This window comes from Poecilia latipinna, unplaced genomic scaffold (assembly GCF_001443285.1).
Source record: "Poecilia latipinna isolate Pla-1442-1.1 unplaced genomic scaffold, P_latipinna-1.0 Scaffold269, whole genome shotgun sequence".
Lineage (NCBI taxonomy): Eukaryota > Metazoa > Chordata > Actinopteri > Cyprinodontiformes > Poeciliidae > Poecilia > Poecilia latipinna.
Genome location: NW_015112885.1, coordinates 97867 through 124270, shown reverse-complemented (window position 1 = coordinate 124270; position 26404 = coordinate 97867). Strand labels below are relative to the sequence as shown.

General features: G+C 39.8%; 2 protein-coding genes across 13 annotated transcripts in view; one reads left to right on the top strand and one right to left on the bottom strand.

The window, feature by feature from the left end:
* LOC106948021 (disco-interacting protein 2 homolog A) overlaps positions 1 to 14414 on the top strand; it is an 87046-nt gene extending 72632 nt beyond the window's left edge. For 5 of the 12 annotated variants that reach the window (XM_015033451.1, XM_015033450.1, XM_015033444.1 and 2 more), the window contains 25 exons: positions 935 to 1028; positions 1329 to 1448; positions 1556 to 1670; positions 2917 to 3056; positions 3336 to 3472; positions 3660 to 3740; positions 4438 to 4565; positions 4709 to 4823; positions 5157 to 5358; positions 5490 to 5599; positions 6087 to 6167; positions 6931 to 7048; positions 7169 to 7290; positions 7481 to 7592; positions 7707 to 7816; positions 7928 to 8058; positions 8145 to 8313; positions 8631 to 8801; positions 9533 to 9562; positions 10652 to 10713; positions 10822 to 10879; positions 10996 to 11070; positions 11508 to 11682; positions 11795 to 11918; positions 12018 to 14414. In XM_015033451.1, the coding sequence (XP_014888937.1) occupies positions 935 to 1028; positions 1329 to 1448; positions 1556 to 1670; positions 2917 to 3056; positions 3336 to 3472; positions 3660 to 3740; positions 4438 to 4565; positions 4709 to 4823; positions 5157 to 5358; positions 5490 to 5599; positions 6087 to 6167; positions 6931 to 7048; positions 7169 to 7290; positions 7481 to 7592; positions 7707 to 7816; positions 7928 to 8058; positions 8145 to 8313; positions 8631 to 8801; positions 9533 to 9562; positions 10652 to 10713; positions 10822 to 10879; positions 10996 to 11070; positions 11508 to 11682; positions 11795 to 11918; positions 12018 to 12270 (3033 nt within the window). In that variant the 3' untranslated portion in view covers positions 12271 to 14414. Of the gene's footprint in view, positions 1 to 934; positions 1029 to 1328; positions 1449 to 1555; positions 1671 to 2916; positions 3057 to 3335; positions 3473 to 3659; positions 3741 to 4437; positions 4570 to 4708; positions 4824 to 5156; positions 5359 to 5489; positions 5600 to 6086; positions 6168 to 6930; positions 7049 to 7168; positions 7291 to 7480; positions 7593 to 7706; positions 7817 to 7927; positions 8059 to 8144; positions 8314 to 8630; positions 8802 to 9532; positions 9563 to 10651; positions 10714 to 10821; positions 10880 to 10995; positions 11071 to 11507; positions 11683 to 11794; positions 11919 to 12017 lie in introns of those variants that run through there. The other 7 variants (XM_015033445.1, XM_015033441.1, XM_015033447.1 and 4 more) reach the window with 4 other exon arrangements.
* A 212-nt stretch (positions 14415 to 14626) lies between these two features.
* Positions 14627 to 26365, bottom strand: sacs2 (sacsin molecular chaperone 2). Its single transcript, XM_015033439.1, has one exon. The coding sequence runs from the start codon at positions 26287 to 26289 to the stop codon at positions 15460 to 15462; it is 10830 nt and encodes a 3609-aa protein (XP_014888925.1). The 5' UTR covers positions 26290 to 26365; the 3' UTR covers positions 14627 to 15459.
* Between the last annotated feature and the right edge of the window lie 39 nt (positions 26366 to 26404).

Below are 26404 nucleotides of genomic sequence, written 5' to 3'. Positions count from 1 at the left end.
TAGTTCAATTTTTCTTCTGTCAGTTTTAATGATCATGATTAGAGATAGTACGAACCTAAATGTCAGTTTCCTAGAATATAAAATACTATATCAGACAATAATAATAATACAGAGGAGTTTTGTTATCATCAACACAGTCACAGGAACGACTGCTGATTTGGGAGTTGTTCAGCTGACAGTCACTGTCTGCCGAGAAGAGTGAGAGGAGCAGAGAAGGTTATCAAAGTGCTTCTAACCTCTGAGCTGCTGTAGGAAAAACATGAAACTACTAGACTGTTCAAAAGCGGATCCACCAGGTTTTTATACAGCTGTCTGAGACAAGTTGTTAAATACCACTTTAGATTTGATCTGTTTTTCATTTTTACCTGTTAAATAAGGTTTTGCAGTCATTTTCGAGACCTGTTCAAATCGGATCTTTTTCACATTTAGAAGCTGTGATTTTAACAGTTCTCTCCATGTTTATGTTTGAGTTAAAGCATGGCTCAATAACCTGCTTCATTATTATTTAAGTGTCTAAAAAAGTTCAGGATTAATAGCGTTAGTAGCAAAGTGAGAAAAGGAGCATGTTCTCAAATTGCTGATGAAATATGTGATATATTCACCCGACTGGCCTGGTAGATCTTCATCAGCATGCAAATGATGCAGGCTAATAGTCCTAAAGGAGAATACCATCTCATCTCATAGAAATCTGCCTCCTTTAACACACTGACGCAGCTCTGATTGGTTTCAAACATGCAGGGTGTATTAGGCACTATTTATAGTCGACTTGCTGTGACATATCCGGATTCCTTCTCTGGCAAATCGCAATCACCAACACACAACTCTGCTGCTCTGAATGATAAAATCTGGTTTCCAGTGACATCATGTTCAGTCATTTTGATGCATCTGGTACATGTGTTGTAGCTTATCTGATGCCTTTTTGCTCTCCTGGCAGAGCGTCATGAATCGGATGCACGTGATCAGCATTCCCTACTCCTTGATGAAAGTCAACCCTCTGTCCTGGATACAGAAGGTTCACATGTACAAAGGTGAGCAAATGGTCTCCCTTAAAATGTGTCTAAATTCAGTTAAACTTGTAAAAAGAAAAACAAATAAACAGTTTCTGTGTGTTGCCTTACTGTTGTCCTCCCAACGATGAAGGATGAAAGAAAAAACTTCTACTGAGTTGAATAAAATTCCCCTCTGTGTGGTTTGACCTTTACTGAGTTACCTGTTGGCACCAGAGTCGGTACACCCTGTCAGATTTTATGACATGCGGTTGGCTGTCAGGTTGGATGAAAGAGGAGCTTGCATCAGAGATTCTCTTTGTGTTTGCGTCCCCTGCGCAGCGCGGGTAGCGGTGGTGAAGTCGAGGGACATGCACTGGTCTCTGCTGGCCCAGAGAGACCAGAGAGACATCAGTCTGAGCTCACTACGGATGCTGATCGTGGCAGATGGCGCTAACCCCTGTGAGTACATCTGCATAGACGTGTCTCAGAGGTACAAGACACTATATTGTCTGCTAGGGATGTTTGGTTGCGTGTGCATCAGACTGACTGTGTGTGTGTTACCACAGGGTCGATATCATCCTGCGACGCCTTCCTCAATGTGTTTCAGGCACGTGGGCTGCGACCTGAGGTGATCTGCCCATGTGCCTGCTCCTCAGAAGCAATGACTGTCGCCATCCGGAGGTGAATGTCTGCTACTACACATGCTATAAATTAAACTTTGTCATTTGTGTTATCAAGCTCTAATTAAGGTGGTCAGCTATAAACAAAAGGTAAGAGACAGACTAAACAAGCAAGCTTTTAATCAAAGACACTAGCATTTTTTTAACAGTAAAAATCCTGTTGGAATTATTTTTGCTTGAGAGAGACAGATTCTCAAATTTTCAAAAGCTCGTCAAATTTATGAGGTGTGTTTTAAAAACAAAAAGAAGAATAAAACGAACACCCTATGAACATTTTCCCTTTTTGCCACATCACAACAAATGTCACTACTTTTCATTGAAATTTTATGTGACAACCTAACTCAAAGTAGTTCACAATTGGAAAATGAAAGAAAAAAAAAGTATGTTGCTTTTAAGTTTTAACAAAAAAAAAGAAAAGAAATTAGGTGCAAACAACTGCCTTCAGAAGTCACCTAATTAGTAAAATACAGAGCATCTACCATAATCTTGACCATCCCAATCAGTACTTTTTGTAACCTTTTGCAATCTTTGGGGGGTTATGTACTACCTTAGCTCATTCTTTGTAGCATTAACTCCTAGCAGCTTCCCTTTCCTTTTTGGGACATTCCCACAGCTTGATGCTGCCACCATGCTAAACTGTGGCGATGATGTGTTCAGGCTTCTCAAATAGCATTTTTTGCATGTTGGCCAAAAATGTCTGTTTTGGACTTAACTGACTTACGCGCCCTCTTCCACATATCGGTTACCTTTACTACAGGGTTTTTGGCAAACTGCAAACATGACCTGCTATGTCTTCCTCCGACTCCTGCATAAAGTAGTAATATTCACTTGCAAACCTCAGAGGGCTTCATAGAGCATATTTGATTTCAGGTTAAACTTGGAACAATATAAACAAAGCAGGCTAGAGACATATCCACATCACACCTTAAAGACTTTTACTGCTAAAAAAGTCTAAAAATCATATATAATTTTTCTTTCTCTTTACAAGAATGTATTTCTATCTGTTGGTCTGTTGCATAAAATCACAATAGAAGAATTTCAAGCTTGATATTTTGACATAGGAAAGAGTGAAATTGTTCAAAGGGAATACTTTTTTACAGGGTAATGTGGATGAAAAGAGAACTGGTTGCAGTTGTCCTTGGATGTCCTCGCTGCTCTTCAAGTCTCTCCATTTGTGTTTATGTTAGTCAGATGCTGTTTTTTTATTTAGCTATAGTAATGTGTGTGCGTGTTGGTGTGTCCTACAGACCTCCAGAGATGGGTGTTCCTCCTCCAGGCAAAGCAGTGCTGTCCATGAGCGGACTGAGTCACGGTGTGATCCGAGTGGACACAGAGGAGAAACTCTCTGTCCTCACAGTTCAGGATGTGGGCCAGGTCATGCCTGGAGGTAAAGCCGGACACAGACAAATCACGATGAGAATTGTGCGACAGGAACAGATTGTTTGTGCTTTGCTTTGTCTACATGTTGAAATACTGAGCTGAAATACTGTAGCTACTTTATAAATCTTGTTGGTGAACTGGCTGATTATTATTTTATAGGTTTGAGACGTTTAGTCTAACATTAAAGACTTTGTTCTATAATTGCCAGACTCATTGAGATGTGACACTTAAGGCTGAAACATGAAAACATTGTGTTCCGCATTCTGTTTCAATCATCCATTCCCAGCTGTCGTCTGCGTGGTGCGAGTGGAGGGAACACCTTTTCTCTGCCAGACAGACGAGGTTGGAGAGATCTGCGTGAGCTCAGGCAGCTCTGGTTTAGCGTACTACGGTCTCCCAGGCATGACCAAGAACATCTTTGAGGTAGGACAGATGCTTTTATGAATCCATATGAGTGAACTGATTGCATTTAAAGCAGTTTAAGGAAAGGTAAAACAAACTCTTTCCCAAGAATTCTTCATATTTTAGATTTCTATAGTTTTGCCGATCTCTCATCTTTTGTGTTTGTATCTCATTTATAAAACATTAACAGTGCTGTGTGGTGTTTCAGACGATCCCAGTAAAACCATCTGGAGTTTCCATCAGTGACAGACCTTTCATCAGAACCTCCCTGCTGGGCTTTGTGGGGCCAGTAAGTTCCACGTCATTAAATTGGCAGGAATTTTTAAGCCTTTTATGCTCTCATCTTTCTAAGCTTAGTCTGAAGTTTGTGAGCATAACTCTGAAATATAATATGGGTCATGATTAATCCATCAACAGTTTGATAAGTAGCTTACAGAAAATGTAATGATTGTATTATTTATTTACCTTTTTATTCTTAGATATGTTTCTTGTGTTTGGACTGGATGACGATTAAAGTCAATTGAGTCAAATATCACAAAATAGAAAATCCTGTTTATGTCTCGTTTGCTTTTCGTCTTCCAATTATTTTTAAAAATAGGAAGACAAACAAAAAGAAATATTGGCCATAGAAAGTTAATTCTTATTTCACATCCAGGGGGAAAAAAATGCAAATAAGAAACTTTTTTTTTTACCTGTACTTTTGTTCAATATATTTGTAATATGCATTTAAAATAGAAACACAATCATAATTTAATATATAACCACATTTTAATATTCTTCAGCTAAAATCATAATTTTTCCTTCTATTTTGAACTTTTGTTTTCCTTCAGTGTACTCTGGATGCAAAGTTTGACTTTACATGACTAAACTTTGTAGAATAACATAAACAATGTGACAAACAACCTGTGGTATGAATGCAAACTTTAATACAAGGTCATTCTCAGTTACTGTCCATTTAACCATCTTTACTTGATTTTTCTTTTAAGGACAACCTTGTGTTTGTTGTTGGGAAGATAGACGGCCTCATGGTCGTCAGTGGGCGGAGACACAATGCAGATGATGTGGTTGCCACGGCGCTGGCTGTAGAGCCCATGAAGTTTGTGTACAGGGGAAGGTAAAGGGGGAAACACTTTAAAAAAAAAAATCCTTCACTTCACCTTGTATTTTCTGTATTTTTGTGTGTCTTGCATCATTTGCTAACTCGGTTGACTGTATTGCTGCAGCTGCAACAGTTTGATGTTGTGCTTTTGGCTCCAGGATAGCAGTATTTTCAGTGTCGGTCCTGCATGATGAGAGGATCGTTGTGGTGGCCGAGCAGAGGCCAGACGCCTCAGAGGAGGACAGCTTCCAGTGGATGAGCCGAGTCCTCCAGGTGTGGACTTTGTCTGTTTAAAAGACTTTACTTTGGCATGATTTAGAAAATAATTTCTTAGTTTCTAAGTCTGCATACAAATATTGCATTTTGCTTGACAGCTCATGTGCTGGAATGCAGCTGCAACCTACTGCAACTCCAGACTTCTGCTTTGTGCTTCACTGTCCACAAAACATGCTTTGCAAATCCAGTTGGTTTTCAGTTAATGTAATCAAAGTATAGATAAAGTTTTCTTTTCAGGTTCAGCTTTTGGTTCAATTTAAAAGACATAAACATGTTTTTTTTTGTCTAGCTTTTATTATGTATCTAACCAGCCCTTGTGTGTGTTTTTAGGCCATTGACAGCATCCACCAGGTTGGGGTGTACTGCCTCGCTCTCGTTCCTGCCAACACTCTTCCGAAAGCTCCTTTGGGCGGCATCCACATATCTGAGACTAAGCAGCGTTTCCTGGAGGGCGCCCTGCATCCCTGCAACGTCCTCATGTGTCCTCACACATGTGTCACCAACCTGCCCAAACCAAGACAAAAGCAACCAGGTAGGCCATCTTTTCTGCTCAGCATCGTCAACCTTGATGCTTTCATGTAGTGCAGTTTGTTTTGCACCCGTATTGTTACTACTCATGCTGACTTCACTAACATGTTATGGTCGGATGCTTGTGCTGGGCAGAGGTTGGTCCTGCCTCTATGATAGTGGGCAACCTGGTGGCAGGCAAGAGGATAGCACAAGCCTGTGGGAGAGACCTGGGGCAGCTCGAGGACAATGACCAGGCACGTAAGGTAGATAGTCATCCTCATTTCATTCATTCCGCTCATCACACAGGTAAGGTGAAATCTGAGATGCAATTGAGATTTTTTTTTTTTAACTCAAAACCTGCAAAAACTTTAATCAAGACTTTTTGTACTGTTATCTCTTGTTTTTCTGTTAAAAACGTTAGAGCAACACATTCAGTGTTTTGTGGAGTGTCAAAGTGTTGATTCCCTTCTTCTCAAGCAAACTTTACAAATTGCTAAGAATCCCTGACACAATGACTTTTATTTTTTCCTTCTGTTCTGAACTTTTGTTTTCCTTCTGTGTACTTGGATACAAAGTTTGAGCATTTTGCTGCGTACCTCTTGATTTTTCTGCCATTAGTCATTTCCATCATTCATCCCTTTCAGTTTTATAATTTTATAATAGCGGTGAATCTCCCCCAAAAAAACATGTTTAATCCCAGTGATTCCCCATGTATTAAATTAAACATGTGTAACTGTGTTTTACCAACAGTTCCTCTACATCCAGGATGTGCTGCAGTGGAGAGCTCAGGCCACTCCGGATCACCCTCTGTTCCTCGTTCTCAATTCAAAGGTAAGGCTTTACATTGCAGGCCCTAATCTGGTGGTGTGATTTCTGTGTCATGGTCAATAAATCAGAAAATTATCAAAGTTATTATAATTTTGGTTACACATTATATAGATTAATTTCACAGACTGTTGCTCCCAAGCCTCTCTGTTGACTATGATGATTTTCCACTTACAGCTGATGAAACCGTGACATTTAAGATGGGGATGTTAAATCTGGCAAATAAACATTTTTATTTTTAATACCCGCTTAAAGTTTATTTTCAAAATGCGCTTATTACTCTCATTGCTCTTTCCTAGCTCCCTTCCATCCCACTGTGTATCTACTATGTATTGTTAACTTTAATATTTTATGATTAAAGAGAAATATTAAGGACTAAGAAGTCTGGAGAAGTCTTGGATCTATGCAGCTACAATGTGTAGAAATCCTGGTAGATTACCGTGGTCAGATCGTGGAGAATATGTCACTGTTTTAAAGGACTACAGCTCCAGTTTGCATTTCCAAGTTAAAACTAAATTATGGGGGCACGACCATATAATGCTTTATCATTAAAACTGCAAAAGCTTTTCAAACTTGTACTGTTTTCAGGGTTTCTCTTATGTTTTATAAATACGATTTTTCACTTTGGAATATTTAAGAAATCTTCAAAAATCCTTTCAAGTTCTTTTTAGTTCAACTTTTTTTTTTTTTTTTAAATCAGGGTCAATTAAAGTTCTGAGTGAACTAAATAAGGTGCTGTGAACTTGAGCTGTTTGTGATTTCCCTTCAGGGCACAGTGGCCAGCACAGCTTCCTGTCTGCAGCTGCACAAGCGTGCAGAGCGCGTGGCAGCAGCTCTGATTGGACGCCTCAACACCGGGGACCATGTAGCACTCGTCTACCCACCGGGTAAAACGTCCTGCTAATTACCGTTTCTGTTAATTTAAGCTTTGTGGATGATTTCTCAGTGTTAGCCTAGCGTTTCATTATTTCATCAGCATGCTGACGTGTGTATGTGCGTGTGTGCAGGAATCGACCTGATTGCAACCTTCTATGGCTGCCTGTATGCTGGGTGCGTCCCCGTCACAGTTAGACCTCCACACCCCCAGAACCTGGCCACCACTCTGCCGACTGTCAAGATGATTGTTGAGGTAAAACAATCTGTTCCTCACCCAAATCTCTGATTCAACTTATTTATCTTAAAATGATTCACAAAGAGGGTGCATTTTTGCATTTTGCTTTCATTGTGTTTTTCTATCTAAAGTGCTGAATGCAATCAGTGTCAGTAGTGTTGCATGTTTTTTTTTCTCTGTTGTTAACTGCAGTTTTTGTGTGTTGCAGGTCAGTAAGTCGGTGTGTATCCTGACAACTCAAGCAATAATGAAGCTACTGAAATCCAAAGAGGCTACAGCAGCTGTGGACATCAAGAGCTGGCCCACTGTAATGGACACTGGTAAATGATTTGGAAAAAAAAAACACCCACATGTATCTTTATGGTTCAGTTAGGATTCTCATGTTGTTAGAAATCTTTCCTCTCGGCAGTAAAATGCATCTTTGTGTTCTGCAGATGACCTCCCCAGGAAGAAGTGTCCTCAGACATACAAGCCCTCCACACCAGAGATGCTGGCTTACCTGGACTTCAGTGTCTCCACAACTGGGATCCTGGCAGGAGTCAAAGTATGCTGGAGCACATAAGAACTTTCAGGTTTATCTGCAGGTGCCATATTAGGATGATTTTCACTTCTTACTATTCTTGATTTCCGTCCCTTTGTCTTGTGTCTCTCCTAGATGTCTCATTCTGCCACCAGTGCCTTGTGTCGCTCCATCAAGCTGCAGTGTGAGCTCTACCCATCCCGGCAAATCGCCATCTGCCTGGACCCCTACTGCGGCCTGGGCTTGGCTCTCTGGTGCCTGTGCAGGTAAATCAGCAGCTCTGACCAGCTGACTGGCAGACAGGTCTGCCCCACGTGACTCCACTAAGCTTAGCGTTGTGTTTCTGTTTTAGTGTTTACTCCGGCCACCAGTCGATCCTCGTTCCTCCTCTCGAGCTGGAGAGTAATGCTTCTCTGTGGCTTTCCGCTGTCAGCCAGTACAAAGTTCGCGTCACCTTCTGCTCATATTCAGTCATGGAGATGTGCACCAAGGGTCTGGGCTCACAGACAGAAGCTCTGCGGGTCGGTTTACTCCACAAACTGTTCAGACATGATCTCCTGTTCACTCCTGCACTGCATATGGTTTATAAATGACTTGTTTATAATGTGAATGACCCTGGCTGAGGTTTTTAGTTACATAAACGCATTATAAAATATTCATGGAAGAGGTTACTTGTAAAGTACTACTGAAAAAAAACCTGTTTCTACAAAAGAAAAAAAATATAAAGATTGTACTTTTAATGGAATTCCAGTTTTCATACAATTCTGGAAACTTTTATATAATTTTAAAAGTAAATGTCTGACCCTGATGTAACTCTTCTTTCCTTTCCTTCATCCAGTTGCGAAATGTGAATCTGTCCTGTGTGCGGACATGCATGGTGGTGGCGGAGGAAAGGCCTCGGATCACCCTCACTCAGACCTTCTCGAAGATCTTCAAGGACTTGGGGCTCTCACCGCGAGCTGTCAGCACCACCTTCGGCTGCAGAGTGAACATAGCAATCTGTTTGCAGGTAAGCAGCAGCTGAAGAACAACATTCCCACAATGCATGGAAAGCAATATTCCTCCTGTTGGTATCTGGAACTGTAATACTGATGAGTTTTTAGGTGTGTGTTGGTAATAGTTTTTTTTTTTTTTTTTTTTTTTTTTTTTTTTTGTCAGAGTTTGTTGTCTTCGCCGTACAGGGAAAGGATAAAATAAAGCTAAATGCCACAGGGAATGATGAAATACTTGTAAAACATAAGATTTATGTTCTTGGAGTCAGAAAAATAACAGTAAGAATATGTTAGTCTTCAGTCCATTATTTATGCAATTGATCCAATCTTTGCTATGGTACCTGATTATCAGTAATTAAAAAATCCTTTTGATTCACTCTAATAATAATTAAACATGTAGTAGTTTCCTATGCAGTCTTAAAAAGTCTAGGAAAGGGTGAAATATGATAAATTAAATTTTACCCAAATTCATTGATTTGGATAAGATTTGTTTTAATCAGGACATTTTAAGTTTTCTAACATCTAATTTTATTTTGGTAAAATAACATAAAAGCTTTCTTAGGAAAGCTACACTATGCACTTAGTCCTTCTCAGTACTGTTGCTGATTTAAATTTGTTTTCCCAACCATGGTAACTGTTTCCTGTTTTCCCTTTTTTGTGCACAAGTTTATTTGTGTCTGTCCCACATATATATATATATATGAACACATGCATCTATATCTCTATCTGTCCTGCCCTGTTCTGTCAGCCCAACAGGTTAGGGAAACTGGCTGAGCAGGTACTGTGGGATGAGAGTGGCCGTTTGCTCTGCAGCTCAGCCTGTGTGTTTATGTGGCCATTTGTTGTTTCTCATGCATGACGTTTGAACATGCTTTGCTTCAGTTCACATTTATCTTCGTTTGCCTTTATTTTTGATCCAATGAGGCTTCATTCAGCTCATTTTCATCTTAGACAGTTTTTTTTTTTTAATTGTATAATTGGATTGTCTCTCATCATGTATAAAGGATTTACCGGGTGTGATTTTTCACATTATACTGATTGATATTTTTCACAGTGTAGTAAAATATGAAATATTCAGTAAATTTCTAAAAAAGAAAGTATTTGTACCTTTTGAACATATTTTATAAGACTTACCCTTATTAAAAACTATATCTTGTACATATAGATTTAATTGAGCATGTATTTTTTATTTTATTTTTTTTTACTGTGATAACAGTCTATTGTTTTCCTGGCAAACACTAATTGAGTCTTGTTGACATTTTCCAACAACAATCTGCTGCTGCTTCATGGATTGGCATCAAATGACTCATTGAGCTAAATCAGCCCTGTCTGTTTTTTTTTTTTTTTTTTTTTCTCCTCACAGATCTTGCTTGTGTGTTTTCCACACATTGCCAGTAGAGTAATGGAAAGCATCATTTGTTGTAGCTGGTTTCACCGCAGTAAAGATAACGGGTCCCACCACCGATGGGATCAGTTTCTGCTTGAGGAATAGTTCACTTAAAACCCAGCTGCACGGCAGGCGTTTAATCACGACAAATAGTTCTCACAATTTTTGATTTTACGGGAGAGGAGTAAGCTAAAGCAGATTTAGGTGTTTGTAGTGAAGTTCCAGGAAAATCAAGTTTAGATCGGTTAACCCTCCCTACACTAGATGGGGTCAGAGGATCTGATGGAGGAAATGTCTCTCTGTACATGGTTCAGTCCTAACTCCTGTAGCCTGGCTTCTGGTCGGCTTTTGGCTGCCCCCCTGCTTACTCAGCAGCTGTTTCATAACCAGCTTCCACGTCCTCCTCACACAGTCGGCAAACAGAGGTCACAGCAGGACTGAAGTGGATCGTAACCTCCAGCTGTGCTTGTTTTGTTCCAGGGAACATCTGGACCAGATCCCACCACCGTTTATGTGGATATGCGAGCTCTGCGACATGACAGGTAGGGGGCAGTATAGCAACACAGTCAGCGCAAGCAAATTTAACATGAACCTCAATGTAACATAATAATTATATTTCTGGTATTTATGTCATTGTTTCGTTTCTCCAGGGTTCGCCTTGTGGAGAGAGGATCCCCTCACAGTCTGCCCCTGATGGAGTCTGGGAAGGTGAAACATAACATATCCAGAAAAGAAACCCAAGTCAATCGTTATGCTGACTGAACGATTCACGTTTACTCACAGTTTGAGTTTTAAAACTGAGACCTGGCTGTCTGCTTGTATAGATTCTGCCTGGAGTAAAAGTGGTCATTGCCAACACAGAGACGAAAGGACCTTTAGGAGACTCACATCTAGGAGAGGTAAGCCCCAGACTTACACTTACATAAAATAACAGGATAGGAATAGATATTTGAGCTTTAAGAAAATACTAAATAATTAAACTTGTTTAAAATAATTAAACAAGTGTTTTACTAATGGACCTGAATACTTGCATTTTCAGTAGCTTAATTTCTGTTTCATACCCAACTTTTTTAATTATAAAAAAGGAGCACTCTGCTACTCATTCTACTCATTTCTCGAGCCTCAGGAAGATAAATACACCATGCTACCAGAAAATAAAATATGAACTGTATCATTGGCCGTACACTGAAGAAAGAAAACATATTTGAACTGTAAAGTCACAGCTGTTGTATTGGATGAAGTAAAGCCCCTTAATAAAATGGTCATTGAATGTTGTGAGGGATCTAAAATGTCCACCAGAATCATGTGCAAGTCTTAGTGTTTACCTGTGTGACAGATCTGGGTGAGCAGTCCTCACAACGCCACAGGCTACTACACGGTTTACGGGGAAGAGGCGCTGCATGCTGACCACTTTAACACCAAGCTCAGCTTCGGAGACACCCAGACCATCTGGGCAAGAACCGGTTATCTGGGCTTCCTGCGACGCACCGACCTCACCGACGCCAGTGGAGGTGAGCATGATTAGTACCACTTTTGATGTTTCGCTAGGGAAAGCTTAGTGAAACATGTATCTCTGTTGTTAGATTTGTAAATAAACTAAAGGTGAATTTTATAATGTGTCAGAGCGCCACGATGCGCTCTATGTGGTGGGCTCTCTTGACGAGACTCTGGAGCTGAGGGGAATGAGGTATCACCCCATCGACATCGAGACCTCCGTTATCCGTTCTCACAAGAGCATAGCCGAATGGTGAGAAACCGACAACATCTTTAAATTCCTTTACTATATTTTAATTTCAAGTATTTAAAATGGAGTGCATTGTTTTCTTCTCCTTCCGCCTCCCTTTAGCGCGGTGTTCACATGGACCAACCTCCTGGTGGTAGTGGTAGAGCTGGAGGGATCCGAGCAGGAGGCCCTGGACCTGGTGGCCTTGGTGACAAACGTTGTCCTGGAGGAGCACTACCTCATCGTGGGAGTAGTGGTTGTTGTTGACCGCGGTGTAATCCCCATCAACTCCAGAGGGGAGAAGCAGCGGATGCATCTCAGAGACGGTTTCCTGGCCGACCAGCTGGATCCTATTTATGTGGCGTACAACATGTGAGGGGCCCGTCTACCAGAGGGTTGCCCCCTCCTGTGTCTTGTTTTTTTTTTTTTTTGTCCCACTCCTGGAGACAGCAGAACATGAATGCCTTGTGTGACCAAGGCGTAGAGTGACTCTTGCTCTTCAACACAAGGCATGAGACCAAAACAGGGATACAAGACTTAGGAAAAAAAAAAAAAGAATCCCAGCAGATATGAGACTGACACAAACCTCATGTCTGTTCCCCTTGTGGATTTTGTGCATCAGCAAATAATATTTTAAAGGGCATTTTTATTTTACTGCTGTGAGTTTTGGATGTATATCATAACTCTGGACTCGTCAATCCCAGGTGCAGCACAGCAGGAGGATTATAGTACGGCACTACGGCGTGCCAATGGATGTAATTTATTTTGTTACGCTCGGAATGGATGGATGTTCAGCGTGTGCTCATGGCAGCACACCAAGCGACATTCAAACTACATGTCCAGAGCTTTTTGTGTTACAGGTCCAACACTTTTCATGGAAAACGCATCCTAGCATTACAGCTGTTCTCTTAATTTATGCCCACATTATGAATATGCGTTGATGAAGGAGCTTTTAAAATGATAAAATAAATATGATGAGGCTACTGCACTCCCTCGTATTATCTGGTGGATATAGCAGCATAACTCATTTGAAACTACACTAAAAAATAAACCACTAGCAAACCTTTTGTTTGAATAAGAAAATATCCTACAAATTTATTTTTAAAGTAGCTTTGTGATACGATAGAGGTGTGACAGTCAGAGGTCGTCACACCTCTGCCATTGTGACTCGAATTTGTGGATTTGCGAAAGTTGAGACTTCCCAGGATTTCATCAGGTCGTTGATGGCTGTGTCTTCACTTGGACTCAAGGCATCTGACTTGAAAATATTAATCAATGGAAGCGAACCTGGTGTGCAAAGCAGCCTGCTATGCAGGTCTGATCTTCCCTCAATATTTTCTCCATGGCTTGCTGCAACATTCCAAGTGGTTTTATGGTTAGAAATTCTCTTGTAAATTCAGTGCTGAGTACCTCAACACCTGCTGATCTGCTGGGATTTTCACACACTGCTATCCCACAGAAAAACAGTGGAACAGAAAATCAGAGTTGACATCAGAGGTCAGAAGAGAATAGTGTTTGGCTCACATCGCAGAGCAACTCACATCAGGTAACTTTTTTTTTTTTTTGTCGCCAACCTTCAGATGATGTCGAGTGCATTTGCTGATTCCATCTCATCGCTTTCTACATCCTGACATGTAAAATAGTGACTGATTAGTTTTAACATGTGATACATGTGATGTGAAAGATGCAGCTCTCTGAATGATTTAATTCCCAAAGTGCTAATTAGTTTAAATCAAAAGATGGACAGGAGCAGGATTGTGATTGTGGATTTCTGTTAGCCGTGAGCTAAAGGACACAAATGAAGCCTTAAGTGTTTTTAAGACGCCTGCTTATATTCCAGCTTAGTTTGTCAGCAGTGTGATGGAGTGTGAATATGCAGATTGAAGCTGGTGTTTATGACAGGTGTTTTACGTTTTAGATTAATATAGTTATACTTGATACAAACATCAGCCACCGCAAACATGCTGAAGCATTTCTATGATTGAAAGTGGGTTTTACAGAAGGTGAATAAAATCATTTCCGGTAGGCATAGCTGTTGTCTTACCCTAATTTTCCTGTGCCGTAAGGTTAAATGAAAGTTTGATCTGCAAATGCACAATATAGATTCACTGTCTAATATCCTCATGTCACCCTGTTTGTTGCTCCTTTGAATTTTAAAGTTTCTTCAGTGACAAACTCCAGCCTTGTAAGTATGTACAGATTTTGTGTAAATTATTTTTGATGAGGCGGCAACAGGAAACTCCAAATAAAGACTAATTCTGGTATATCTGTGAATTCCTCACTCGTGTACAAAAGCAGTTTGTCACGTGGGATGCCTTGCAAAGATTTCTTCGGTGGGGATGGATACTTCAGAGATGAGGTGATCAAAACGCCAGCACAAAGAGAAGACAGTGAAACTGCAGGGATGTTGCATAAGTCAGAGCAAAGTTTTGTGGTGATGTACAGGAAGATAAAATTATCTAAGTCAGTTGTCATTATTTTCATAACATGATTTGATAATAAAAAATAAAACAAAAAGTACTTTTAACTTAAAATGTCTGTTGTTTCTGCCTCCTGAACATTATTTGTCTGCTTCTCGGCAATGACCAATAAGATTAGTTTATTCTGATATTTGAATTAATATGAGTCTCAACAACATTTAATTTCCCTTTGGCATCAATAAGGTATTTTTGAATTTGAATTAAACTAAACATGGATTAAAGATTAAGTGTAAAGACCACAAGCGGACATGATTCATGAGTACAAGTGAAAATATTTATTTAGCAACAGAAAGTTTGTGTGTTACATCTCAGTTAACTGTAACTAAAACACATTTATATGGAATGAATATTTTAGTTGCAATAGTTATGGTTATCATAAACTAGAAAGAGGAACATTTTGCCTAAGCTAAATAAAACATGATCTAATAACAGTTATTTCAACATTAAAGTGAAAACACCTAATAAAAATAATACAGTAAACAGCAGTAGTCTTGCTCAGTTTTCAAACACAATCAGCCATTGGGAATGTACTGCAAGCATGTTGTAAAATAAAACAATAATAAAATATAGATGAAAGAAATGCACTAAGTAAATAATAATGAACTAACTTAGTATCTGTCAAGAAACAAAAAAATACAATGCACTGCACTAGAGTGTACACAACATACTAAGTTATTTTAGTGATATAAACTGCAAAAGGTTCCTGAGTCGGTATTTCTAAAGATTATTAAAGTTGTGCGTCAATCTTTACATTAGCATTACAATGCTGCTATAATTATACAAAACTACATTTTATACAGTGATTACTTAGAACCTTTATTTAGTCATGCACATATACTGCATTTGAAAAAAATGTTTTGATATTACTATTTTTTTTTAAATAATCCAAAGTTTTTAAGTTTTCTGTCATGAAATAAAATACACAAGACTCATTAAAAGTAGTCAATTTTGTACTTTTTTTGTTTCATATTTGAAGATTACACCACCAATAAAGGGTTTACCAAAGTAGAAAGAATGAAATATTAGCAGAAATCACTTAAAAAAAATCTAATAGAAAAAAAAAAAGATCAATTTAACAGCACAATCTAATTTACATATGCTTCTACTTTGTTGAGTAGCTCAGATGCTCTATTCACTGCTAATCTTCCATTTTCAGACCTGAACTGCTCATTAGGAATGTGGGGAAATGGATGACAGTTGGGGTATTGAGTTTTTTTGGCGTCCACTCCCAGTGACTTCAGATCGGCTACAATCTGAGGAAGGTCTCTCAGTTGAGGGTGGTAGCAAGAAACTTTTTCTGCTGTGGTAGAAATTGAGCTGCTGGCGATGTGTTTGCCGTCATGCTTATATCCTGCTGCAATGAGAGCCTTTTCCACTGCCTGATGGACTTTGAATAGACACCACTCTGTGCTGTCTCCACTTGTGTCTTTCTGAGCTGCGTCAAGATCACAGCGAGCCTGTTTACACCAACGTTTGGCCTCTTCTTTGTTTGGTCTTGGAATATTTGTGTTATGGGTCCAAAAGTTGTAGGAATGGGATGCTCTAGATCTAAAGAATCTTTCTCGACCACTTCTGTGATGCCTGGCTTCTTGGTCCCATTGCTGGTAGAAGTCTCTGAAATTAGAAGTTCTCCTTGAATCGGACGGATTGCTGAGCTCATTAATTCGATTCTGCAAATATTTACAAGCCTCTGTGGCGAGGTCCTGGCAGTCAGGATTTTTATCAGGATGCCATCTAAGGTAAAGTCTCTTGATAGCTTTCCTTCTCTCCTCTTCAGGAAGATTCCAAATCTCAGCCAAACATTTGTCTATTTCTCTTTTAGCTTCATCAAGAGAGGTTGGTAAAGAACTTTGTGGGGTCTGGGATGAAGGTGACACATTCTTCACAACCAGCCCCAGAGAGGAACTGTAGTTGATCCCATCTGACTTAATTTTTGTGTCTCTTTTGAATTGGTATAGGTCAAGATGACTGACTTCTACTGGTTCATCCTCTCCAATATCTATTTTGTATTTCCAGGAACATCTTCCAGAGCAACCAGGAAGTTCTTTGACAATAACTGCATAAATGTATGTGTTGTTTGTCCAATAGCCAACATATTCCCCTTCTTCAAAGTTGTTCAGAAAGCTCATGTCTAATGAATCGTGCCATTCATCTGCAATGTTTGTCCCAGGATCTGGTGGACTGAGAGTTTTTGTTTCAATGTTTACACTATCACGGATGTCATTATCAGCCAGAGTTTGCTGCACATCTTGCAGATCATCACACATGAGAAGTTGTCCAAGCACTGGAAGGTGAACTGATAAAATTCGGTGGCCTAAAAGAGCATTAATCCCCTTTGTCAAAATCATATTAACTTTGTTTATTACTTTAGGGGTCATGTCATCATTGTGTTTCAAGTACAAGGTCAGACCTTGTTGTTCCTGTTTGACAAATGCATCAGTATCTCTGGCAGTTTTGTGTAGTGGGTGTTCATCCAGCCAAAGCATCGTTTTCAGAGATTTACAACAGACAATCTTAATGCTGCCAAAGGCCTTTTCACATATCTCTGTTGCCTCTTGCTGTGTTATTTTACCTCCAGTTTGTTCTCTAAGGAGACAAATGAGTCCATGTTTGAATGCTTCTGAGGAGAGATGTTTATCAAACCATCCTCTGAACTCACAACCATTCCCAAGCTCACAAGGCTGCATGTTTGATTCCACAATTTTCTCCTCAGTGATCTGAGACAACATTTTAGGCTGAAGTTTCTGAGACAACATTTTCACCAGTTGATGGTTTTCAAAGATGTCACTGTCCAGATGACATTCACTGAGTTTCTCGAGCAACAAGAACCTATCCTCTAGTCCTTCTTCCAACCTTTTGATCTCAAACACTGTATCATTGTAGTAGAGTGAACTTGATGTATGCAGCTTTCCATCAACTGCAGGAAGATACAAAGTCTGATCATCACCATTGAGGGCCTGTTCTCCTTGAGTTTTGATTAAGAGAAATAAATGGTGAACTGCTTGTTTTACAGTAATCAACTGGTTTCCATTCAGCTGCTTTTTATCACAGGAATCAGCATAAACAGCTGCCAGGACATTACAGTAATGCTCTGCAGTGGGTTTTTCCTTCACACCAACTTTCTTAAAGAACTCTGCATACAAGGCATCTTGTGAAGATATTTTGTACAAGTATGGTCTAAACTCAAGTTCATCAGAGAGGGAGAGACACACACCATCTGCTTTAAAAAGCACAGTATCTTTTTCAACCAAGACAACAGGAAGACCATACAATGACTGTCCTTCAAAGACATTGGCTTGAAGGTAGGCATACGCATGACGAAACACAACTGCACGAGTTTTGATCACTTCCTCAGTTTTACATGGAGACTGACAGATATTTCTCATGTTTCTGGTCACCTTTTCTGAAGGTGGCTGTTTGTGAGCTCCAACATTTTCTATCATTTGTGAGAGATTCTGTGAGACATAACCTGGCAAATGTATTATTGGCATTGAGGACCAAATCAACTCCTGATATTTAGGATCTCCATCAATCAAACATCCTCTGATTTGAACGGTGGTATTCTCTGAAGCAAATGGTTGATGATATTTGCAGAGATCTTCCTGAATCTTAACTGGAAAAATAAACTTGATATCAGCGATGTCTCTCAGCAACCTTTCATTTTTGTCTTTGCAACTTTTTGCCAAGGCTTTATTGAAAAGCAGATTTGACTTCTGTTTCAACTTTTCAAGGTTTCTGTTTTCTTTTGCTTCTGATTCCAGTTGGTGTGCAAAACTGATTATTTCATCATTGGTCACCTCATGTTTCATTCCAATGTCTCTGATCAGTTTTCTTGCTTTTTCTGAGTGATATTCTTTTCCCTCACTCAAGTCTGTCCAAAATGTCTGTGGAACAAATTTATGTTGGGGAACCATTTTCTTGTAAAGCTCCACACTGTCGTCATAGTAGTATGAGGCAGTCTCAAGCTGACCTTGAGAGCTTCGAATCAGCTTTACAGACTTCAGTGAGAAGATGATGTCCTTGTACGTGGAAAGGTCAAACTCAGTCTCCATTAATAATATCAGCTTTAAGCAATCAAGAGTCTCTTTCTCTGTGAGTGTTTGTACAAATGGTAAAATGAACTTCATAAAATAGTCTACATCACTGAGGATTTTGATCTCCAGTATTACTGACAGACTGAAGTTTTCTGGGTTGTATTTCAGGAAAGTGTTGTTGCTGTTGCACAGAGTGAACAAATGTGAAAATGTCTTTGAATGTTTGCTGTTGAGGATAAATACCTCTTTTGGCCCATCAATCCTTACCCGTTCACCACATGTTGTTTCAAATATTGGTAAAGATTTAAGCTTCCTCTCATATTCTTGATTGTTTTTAGGTGCTCCTGACTGTAAGAAGTTCTGAAACATTTTCAAATCATCATTTGACAAAAATCCAAACTCTGACTGGTTGATTTTGCAGACTTGGTCCAGCACTGAGCTTTTATCATTAACATCCATGAGTTCATGGTGCAGAGTTAGGTAAAACTGTCGATGTACTTTTAAAAAGAAGAGGAAATCTAGTTTTAGAAAACCAAGTTTGAAGAGGATTTGTGATACATCTCCATCTGAAACATGTGAAATTACACTTGACATGTCTTTCATTGTTTGTAGTAAGTGTTTGTTGTTTCCCTTTTGATGCACAACAGGTAGGATGCAGCAGTCACTTAAAAGTTCCTTCACATGCCTTAATGTCAGACTTTCTTTATTAGTACTTGATGTCTCCAGTGCAATTTCACTTATAAAAAACCAAAGTGATTCCAGCCACTTCAACATCTTTTGATTTGGGACACACAGGCCGCTGTCTGGATTGACCTGACAATCTTCAAGAAGTTGTTGAATTATTGGTTTCAAGTATTCTGCTGCACTTGGAAGTGTCAGTTTGTTGACCAGGTTTAAAGTTTCCAGAACATTGTGTTTTTCATTGATTCTATGATCAGCAAATTTGTCTTCATAGCCAAAGAAAAGACTATCATATCTTGAAATCAGCTTTGGAGATTTAGAGTTAAACTTTCTCAAAACCTTATCTTTTGTGAGAAGAAGCGGAAGTCCATCAAGCAAAGTGGAATTCTGTTGAGCATTTTCGATCAACTGGGAATCATTCAAACAAAACTTTAGGAGCTCTGAGCATCTGTTTTCATTTTGGATCAATGTGGCTTTTACAGGCAAGGGTAAATCCACATCTGTTTGGGTTGGATCATTGAGGGGCTTTGCTTGCAAAAAGGTACGCACCGTAGCAGGACTGACTTCTTTCACTTCAATCCCAGCTGACTGCATGTTTTCCCAAATGCTGTGCATGTTTGTGAAATCAGGAACAAGTTTCATTTCAAGAGCTTCCAAAATGAGATTGATCTGTTCTTCTGTTGAGTCTGTTAGGTAAGGTGCTTGAATGGAATCAGTTTCTGTGACATTACACCAATCAAGAGAGTACTTGTTCACGTGCTGTCTTTCAGTTTTGCTTTTTAAGCTCTTCAGCACTGGAATTAGATCAAGACCTTTTTCTCTAATGGATTTGTATATTTCCTGGATCATTTCATGCCATTGTGGATCACCATCTATTGACTTAGTTGGCCAAAAGCACAAGTATGATTCACATAGATGGTCTCCAAGATTTCGACGGAATCCTGTCTTGACTTTAATTTTTTCTTTAATGTAATGCAAGAGGTCTGCATAAAGTGGAGCGATGATTAGTTGTTTCAAACTCTCATTCCAATTTGACTTCACACTTTGGCCATCTTCTTTCCAAAGATTTTTCCTATTTGAGTCCACCTCAAAGTTTCCATTCACATGTACTGGCAGTCCAATTTTTCCAGGCAATGGGAGCGAACAGAAGGCAGTCCCTTGGAAATCATTGTTAGTGATTCGGACAGAGTGGGGAGAATTTTTCTTTACTTGTGCAGCAATCGCCCCCTGGGGAAGTTTGTTAGATGCTTTTAGTTCATTACTGTTTTTGAATGACCCAAACTGTTCAGCAATAATCCATTCACTTGGTCTTTTACCTGAGGTGGAAACTGACATTTCATAGAAGGTCTTGCAGGGGGTTATTGGATTCTTAGAGTGCAGTGCATTCTTTAATTGTTTTTCAAATGCATCCTTTTTTACTCTACTTTCTTGTTGCAGAGTTTTTTCAACAACGAGGGTGGTCCTAAGCATTTTGGAAGTGTTATCAAGTTCATGAACTTTTATCTTGCTGATGTTTTTCAGGAACAGAATTAGTCCTTCTGGATCTTCAGACAGGGTAGAGAACAGTTCCCTCATGAAATCCTCAGTGACTTCTTCCTGACAAAGTTTTGAGCTTTTTGCTGTCATATTTGTCCTCAGAGGAAATCTGAACATGGTGCCTTTTTTAAGAGTGAACTGGTCAGGAAGAAAGGATTCATAAACATCACTGTACATGTTTATGAAATTGCCAACTAGTTTGTATCCAATGCCTGCACGAGGCTTGCCTGGATGACTTTCAATGTATTTCTGATTGGGATCAGAAATGCAAAGTAATTCATCTCCAGTGAGGATGGAGGGACAGTCAGTCAGGTGGTAAACAGAGTTGAAACCAAGTCCATATTTACCAATCTTTCCATGTAAGTTTTGTTTTCCTCCTTCTCCCAACTGCTGAATGCCTTTCAAGTCATCATCAGAAAACACTTTGTTGTTGAACACACAGAGAGCTGGGCCCTGCAGATTGTTCCATCTTTTACCAAATGTTTTTTCTTTGCCATGTTGACGTTTGTCCCAAATGAAATGAATTTCTGTTGCCTCAGCATCATCAGCATTTTGGATCAGTTCTTTAAGGATGTCTTTCTTCGATGGATATGCTGAAATTATGTTTTTAATTCGAACAGTTAGTTGTTCCTGCTGTTCAAAATGGAAGGAAAAAGGGGAAAAGTTGTCAACTGTGCAGTCTTCCAAAGTGTGATGCCTGGTTGTTTTGATGCCAAACTGGATAGCCATAGGACGAGGGATATTTTGATGACACAATGTGATACCTGAGGCAACTGGCATCCATGGACTGTCATTGTAAAACAGGTCTTTGGCAGGCTGCAAAACTCCATGCTCATTTGGTATCAAACAATCTTCAGTTGGTTTTTCTTTTGCCTCAAATATCCCTTTAGTTAAAATTGTAAGGCAAATAGATAAATCCTTGGCTGGGAGCACTTTGCTTTCATGTTGGGAGTGAAGTTCTTGAAGCACAGAGAAAAACTGAGTGGTGGTAAATTTTTTTCCAACACCAACGGTCTCCCAAAGATTCCTGAAACTAGTGAAGGCGTGTGGAAGTACATGGAGATAGGGTTTGGCTTCAAACTGCTCATTTTCAGCAACACACTTGACATTAACGAATGTGTTGCCAATGAGGACAAAGGGGAATGAATTTGCCTGCTGTGAAATGAAAGTGGTATTCTCACATCCACTGATCCACTGATCTAGAAACTTATAGCACTCATATGCTATTTTGTGAAGCATAGATGTGTCCAATGACTGTGAATGCTTACTGGCTTTTTGCAGCTGCTGAAGCACAGTTTCTGGCTCTGGACTGTTCTGAACTTTTAAAAGGTCCAAGATAGGATCAGTGTTGTGTATTTTCAGTCCAATATTATCCAGTACAGGATGAATCATGTTAACAAGCAGGGAGAATCTGTCACTGAAAATTGCTGTGGGTTGTTGGAGCGTTGTGATTTGTTTCATCTTTATGTCACCGGGGGGAAATGCTGGGAGAAATGGAGTCATTCTCAAGGTTTTCCAGTGGGGAGAATCTTTGTCATTCAGGTGGTTTTTCATAAGTCCAAGAAGGCACTTTACATTCTCATATGCTTTCTTTTTGTCAACACTCCAGGATTCAGTCATTGTGCATGCTTTGTGTGTGATGTCCTCTAGTGGAAGATGATCACTGGCCATTCCAAGTTCCAGCAACCGTTGAATCCTTCTGGGTGAACGGAAGTCCTGTTTGGTTCCACCCAGCAAACGTCCTTCATCTGGCTCAAAAAGACAGGCCACTCTTCCAGAGGGATGGACAAGTTTTCTGATATATTGGAGTTGTCCGTCTGATGTAGGTATGCAAGGATAAAATGTCAGCAGATGGTCCATTTCTTTTATGTTGAGGTCCACAGCATGCAGCACAAGTGTATCTCTGGTCTTAGGGTCCATGGTAGCAAGGTTTTTGAACACCACCTCTTGGTAAAACTTCTCCCATGTCCATGTCCTGTCTTGTAAAACCTTTTCCTGTCCAGCTTGTTTAAAGCTCTTTCTTAACCACAGTGGGATAGGAACAACAAAGTTTGGCCCTTTTATGTACTTCTTGCACACTTGAACTGCAAGTCTGCTGATTTCTGCATTTTCTTCAATGCATTCATGTAGAAAGATTGCATTGTTCATTGAGCACCAGTGTTCTCCATCAGAAAAGAGCTCTAGGCCACCAGAGGACTGCACGAGTTTAGAGTAAAATGCATCCACCAAAGGCTTAAAAGTATCACACACTTTCTCTCTCTCAGGCCAAAAGCTGTGATAACAGTAAGCCTCAAGTTGTTTGTTTTCAGACATTTGCTTTAGTGCTGAAAGTGAAGTAATATATGCCGTCACCACAGGATCCTCTTGAAGAGCCATGTTCCACTTGTGTTTCACTCCACTTTCCCAAAGACCTTTTCTGTTGCTCATTACAGCAAATGTACCATTTATATTTACAGGAAGACCTGTCTGAATGGGAAGAGGAAGGAAGCAAAATGCCTGTCCAGCAAAATCATTTTGTAAAGGAGATAATTTTCCAGTTTCTGTGTCTTGTTGCAAAGGCACAGCAACCCCTCCAATGGGCAATGAGAATACAGCCTTCTCCTTTTCTGTTTTGTTCTCTTTAAGAACCATTTTCAAAGACTGATCAGTGCCAAAGCAGTTGTAAATGAGCCAAGACTGTACTTTAGTTTCACCAAATTGCTGGCTGGTTATCTGGACAATTTGGACTGTAGAGCTATCAATGACTTTTGTGCATTTAACATCATGTTTCCTCAATGATTTTTCTGCTTGTTGCTGCTTTTTGATGAAGGTCTCATTTGAAATCCTCATTGTATTATCAACAGTTTTAACGATGTCCAAAAGGGTTGGCATGTCTTCATCCCTTAGTGGTGTTGATACATTGCTCGAGATGCTTTTTAAAGATAACATGTTGATGTTCCTGAGAAAAAGCAGATGAACCTGTGAGTTCTTCGTGAAGTTCTCCTGTAAGGAAAAGATATCCTGTTCATGGTATACTTTTTTACTTATTTCTGATCTCTGAGCTTCTTCCTTACATCGGAAAGGTAGTTTGATTAGCGTGCCATCATAAGGTGCGGGAGGAGATTTCTGGGTGAAGTTACAGTCAAAAATGCCTTCATATGCTCCAAATAGACCAGGGAAGCAATGGAAAAGTCTTTTTTGAGAGAGATCTAGTTTGATTCCAGGATTTGTCTTTTGCTGGATGTGCTTTCTCAAGTGAGACACATTTGGGTCAAGTATGAGCAGCTTGTTACCACTCAGGATAGAGGGAACATCTGTGACATGATAAACGGTATTGAATCCAAGTCCAAACTTTCCAATCTTTTCCACTTTGTTTTCCTTTGAGGCCGAGCCAACTCTGACAATGTTTTTCCAATCATCATCTGTGAATCGCTCATTGTTAAAGGCCCAAAGACATGGTCCCTGACATAGGGCCATGTCAGGATCAATAAGACTTTCAGGAGGATCTTTGTGTTCTCTGAAATCCAACAAGAATTTACAGGCATCAGCTCCAGCATCCTCTGCATTCTGAATGAGTTCTTTGAAGATGTCACCATCTTCATCATACTCTTTAAGAATGTTTTTTATCCTCATAGTTATTGGTTCAGATTGGCCACACTGTTCAATGCCTATTAACTCTGGAGCAAGGATGTAGTTACTGAGAAACCTTATTTTCAGCCATTCAGCTGTTGCTATTGGGATTTCTTCATGTAGCAGATACATTTTCTCCTCACTGAACTGAAGTTCTTTCAGTTTATTTTTGTTTACATCACAGAGGAGTGCCTCTGATTGTGGTCTCAGGGTAAACTGTTCATCTTCTGTAACAACGGGCACTGGGATGTCACCCTTTACTGCTTGCTTTGTTTTCCACAACCAGCTGAGAATCTCAATGGAAACCTTTACTTCACCTGAAGTTGCAAAAGGCTGTTGTCTTGTGTCGATGTTTTGCTGGATAGAATGAAGAATATCAACAATTTCTTCATTGGAAAGTGCTGTTCTCAGACCGCATTCCTGAAGCAGCTTCTTGAATGGCAAAAATTCATTTGGTACTTTCCCAACGTAAGAGCTCAGATCCAGATCCTGAGGGTAGTTTAGAACCAAATCACAAGGGGAAACAAACTGGTCATTGGCCCACAGCCAGTCTGGCTCCTTGTTCATCAACTCTCCAAATTCAGAGATGTTTTGCTGCATGTGCCCATAAATGCTATGAAGTTTTCTCTTGAAATCCACATTGCTGTCAGGATCATCCATGTTCTGCAGTGTTGATTTCAGCACTGATAAATTCTCAATCACTTTCTCAGGTGGAGGCAACCGTTTGAGGCCGAGCTTGGTGTTAACTCTATCACTGAGCTTCCCCATCAGAGGCATCACCTCTCCAACAATGTCCTCATACATCGTGTGTCTTATTTCCTCAGAGCTGCAGAAACAACTTTTTGTAGATTTATCAAATCTATTTTGTTTTTCAGTTCCAGGCTGATCACATGGTATCCATTTTATCATCTTAAGGCGATGGAGTTGTGCAATAGAAAATTTTGACAGTAGATCATAGCCATCCAGCATTTCCAAGAGGACTTCAGCTCTGGTCAAAGCCTCACTTTCAGAGTTTACTTTGTGCTTTTCAATCAGTGTGGTGGCATAGAGCACATGATCTGGTGTCAGATCTGCCTCTTTATTTATCAATCCAAGATCTGTCAGGTTCTTCAGCATCTGTGGTGTTTCTGTGTATACTGGTGGGGGGAAGACGTCTGACTCAAAGATCATTTTAAAGGCTTTAACCATTGGATTAAGAAAGTCTGCAGCCCGTTTCAGCTCTCGCTTTACTTCAATGAATCTCAGTTCCTTGCACTTGGATTTTAGAGACTGGTTTTGAGAGAAAAGGATGTCACCATGCTGCAAAATCCAAGTCATTATTTTCTCAGTTTCTTGACGACTGGAGGTACCATTCTTAATGTTGTCAATTAGGATAATGCTTATTTCAGATGGGCCCAAGAGATTCACTTTCAGCAGCTTTAAAAGTCTGCAGTCAGCCTCAGTAGCACACTGGATAATTGAATCAGGTACAGGCAACTCTGAGGGTATAACCAGACCAGATGTTAGAACCAAAGCCTGCTTTGATTGAGCTGTGACCAAGGATCCGGTCATAGTTTGAAACACAGGTAGCTTTATGAGGAAATCTTTCTCTTGACCTGAGAGGACATTTAGATCTGACAAATAGTCTTTCAGATTTTCTCTTGTCTTTTGAGACTCAGACTTCACAATGCTGATGACTTTTTTAGAGTCTAAATTCATCAACACCTTCATGATGCTCCTTGGAGATGGGGTCAGGACATAAGTTTCAAGGTCTTCATGTTTAAGCCACTCATTTCCTCTCACCACTGTGCCACCAGTTTTGGTCACCAGCTGAGCTATTTGGTCAGAAAAACTGTTCTGTCCTCGTTTCTGAAAAATGAGGGTTGTCTTCTGTTGTAGCTTTGCCAGTGATACAGGCTGACTGTTCGAGAGGGGACTGACGGGTATCAGAGGTATTTCCCTGAAACAGCTTAACTCACTGAAATGAGAGTTCAGAAACCTCCAGAATTCCTGAAGCCAATCTAATGGTGGATGGTCACTTCTGTTGGTGTTCCAAGCAACGAGCCTTTTCTCCATCTGCTTCCAGTCCTGTGGTAGAAATTTTCTTGTATATTCCTCTACATGTTTTTTATTAGTGTTGATGACTCGGAATACCCCTGGAAAACAGATAAATAACACAATCATATAGAAA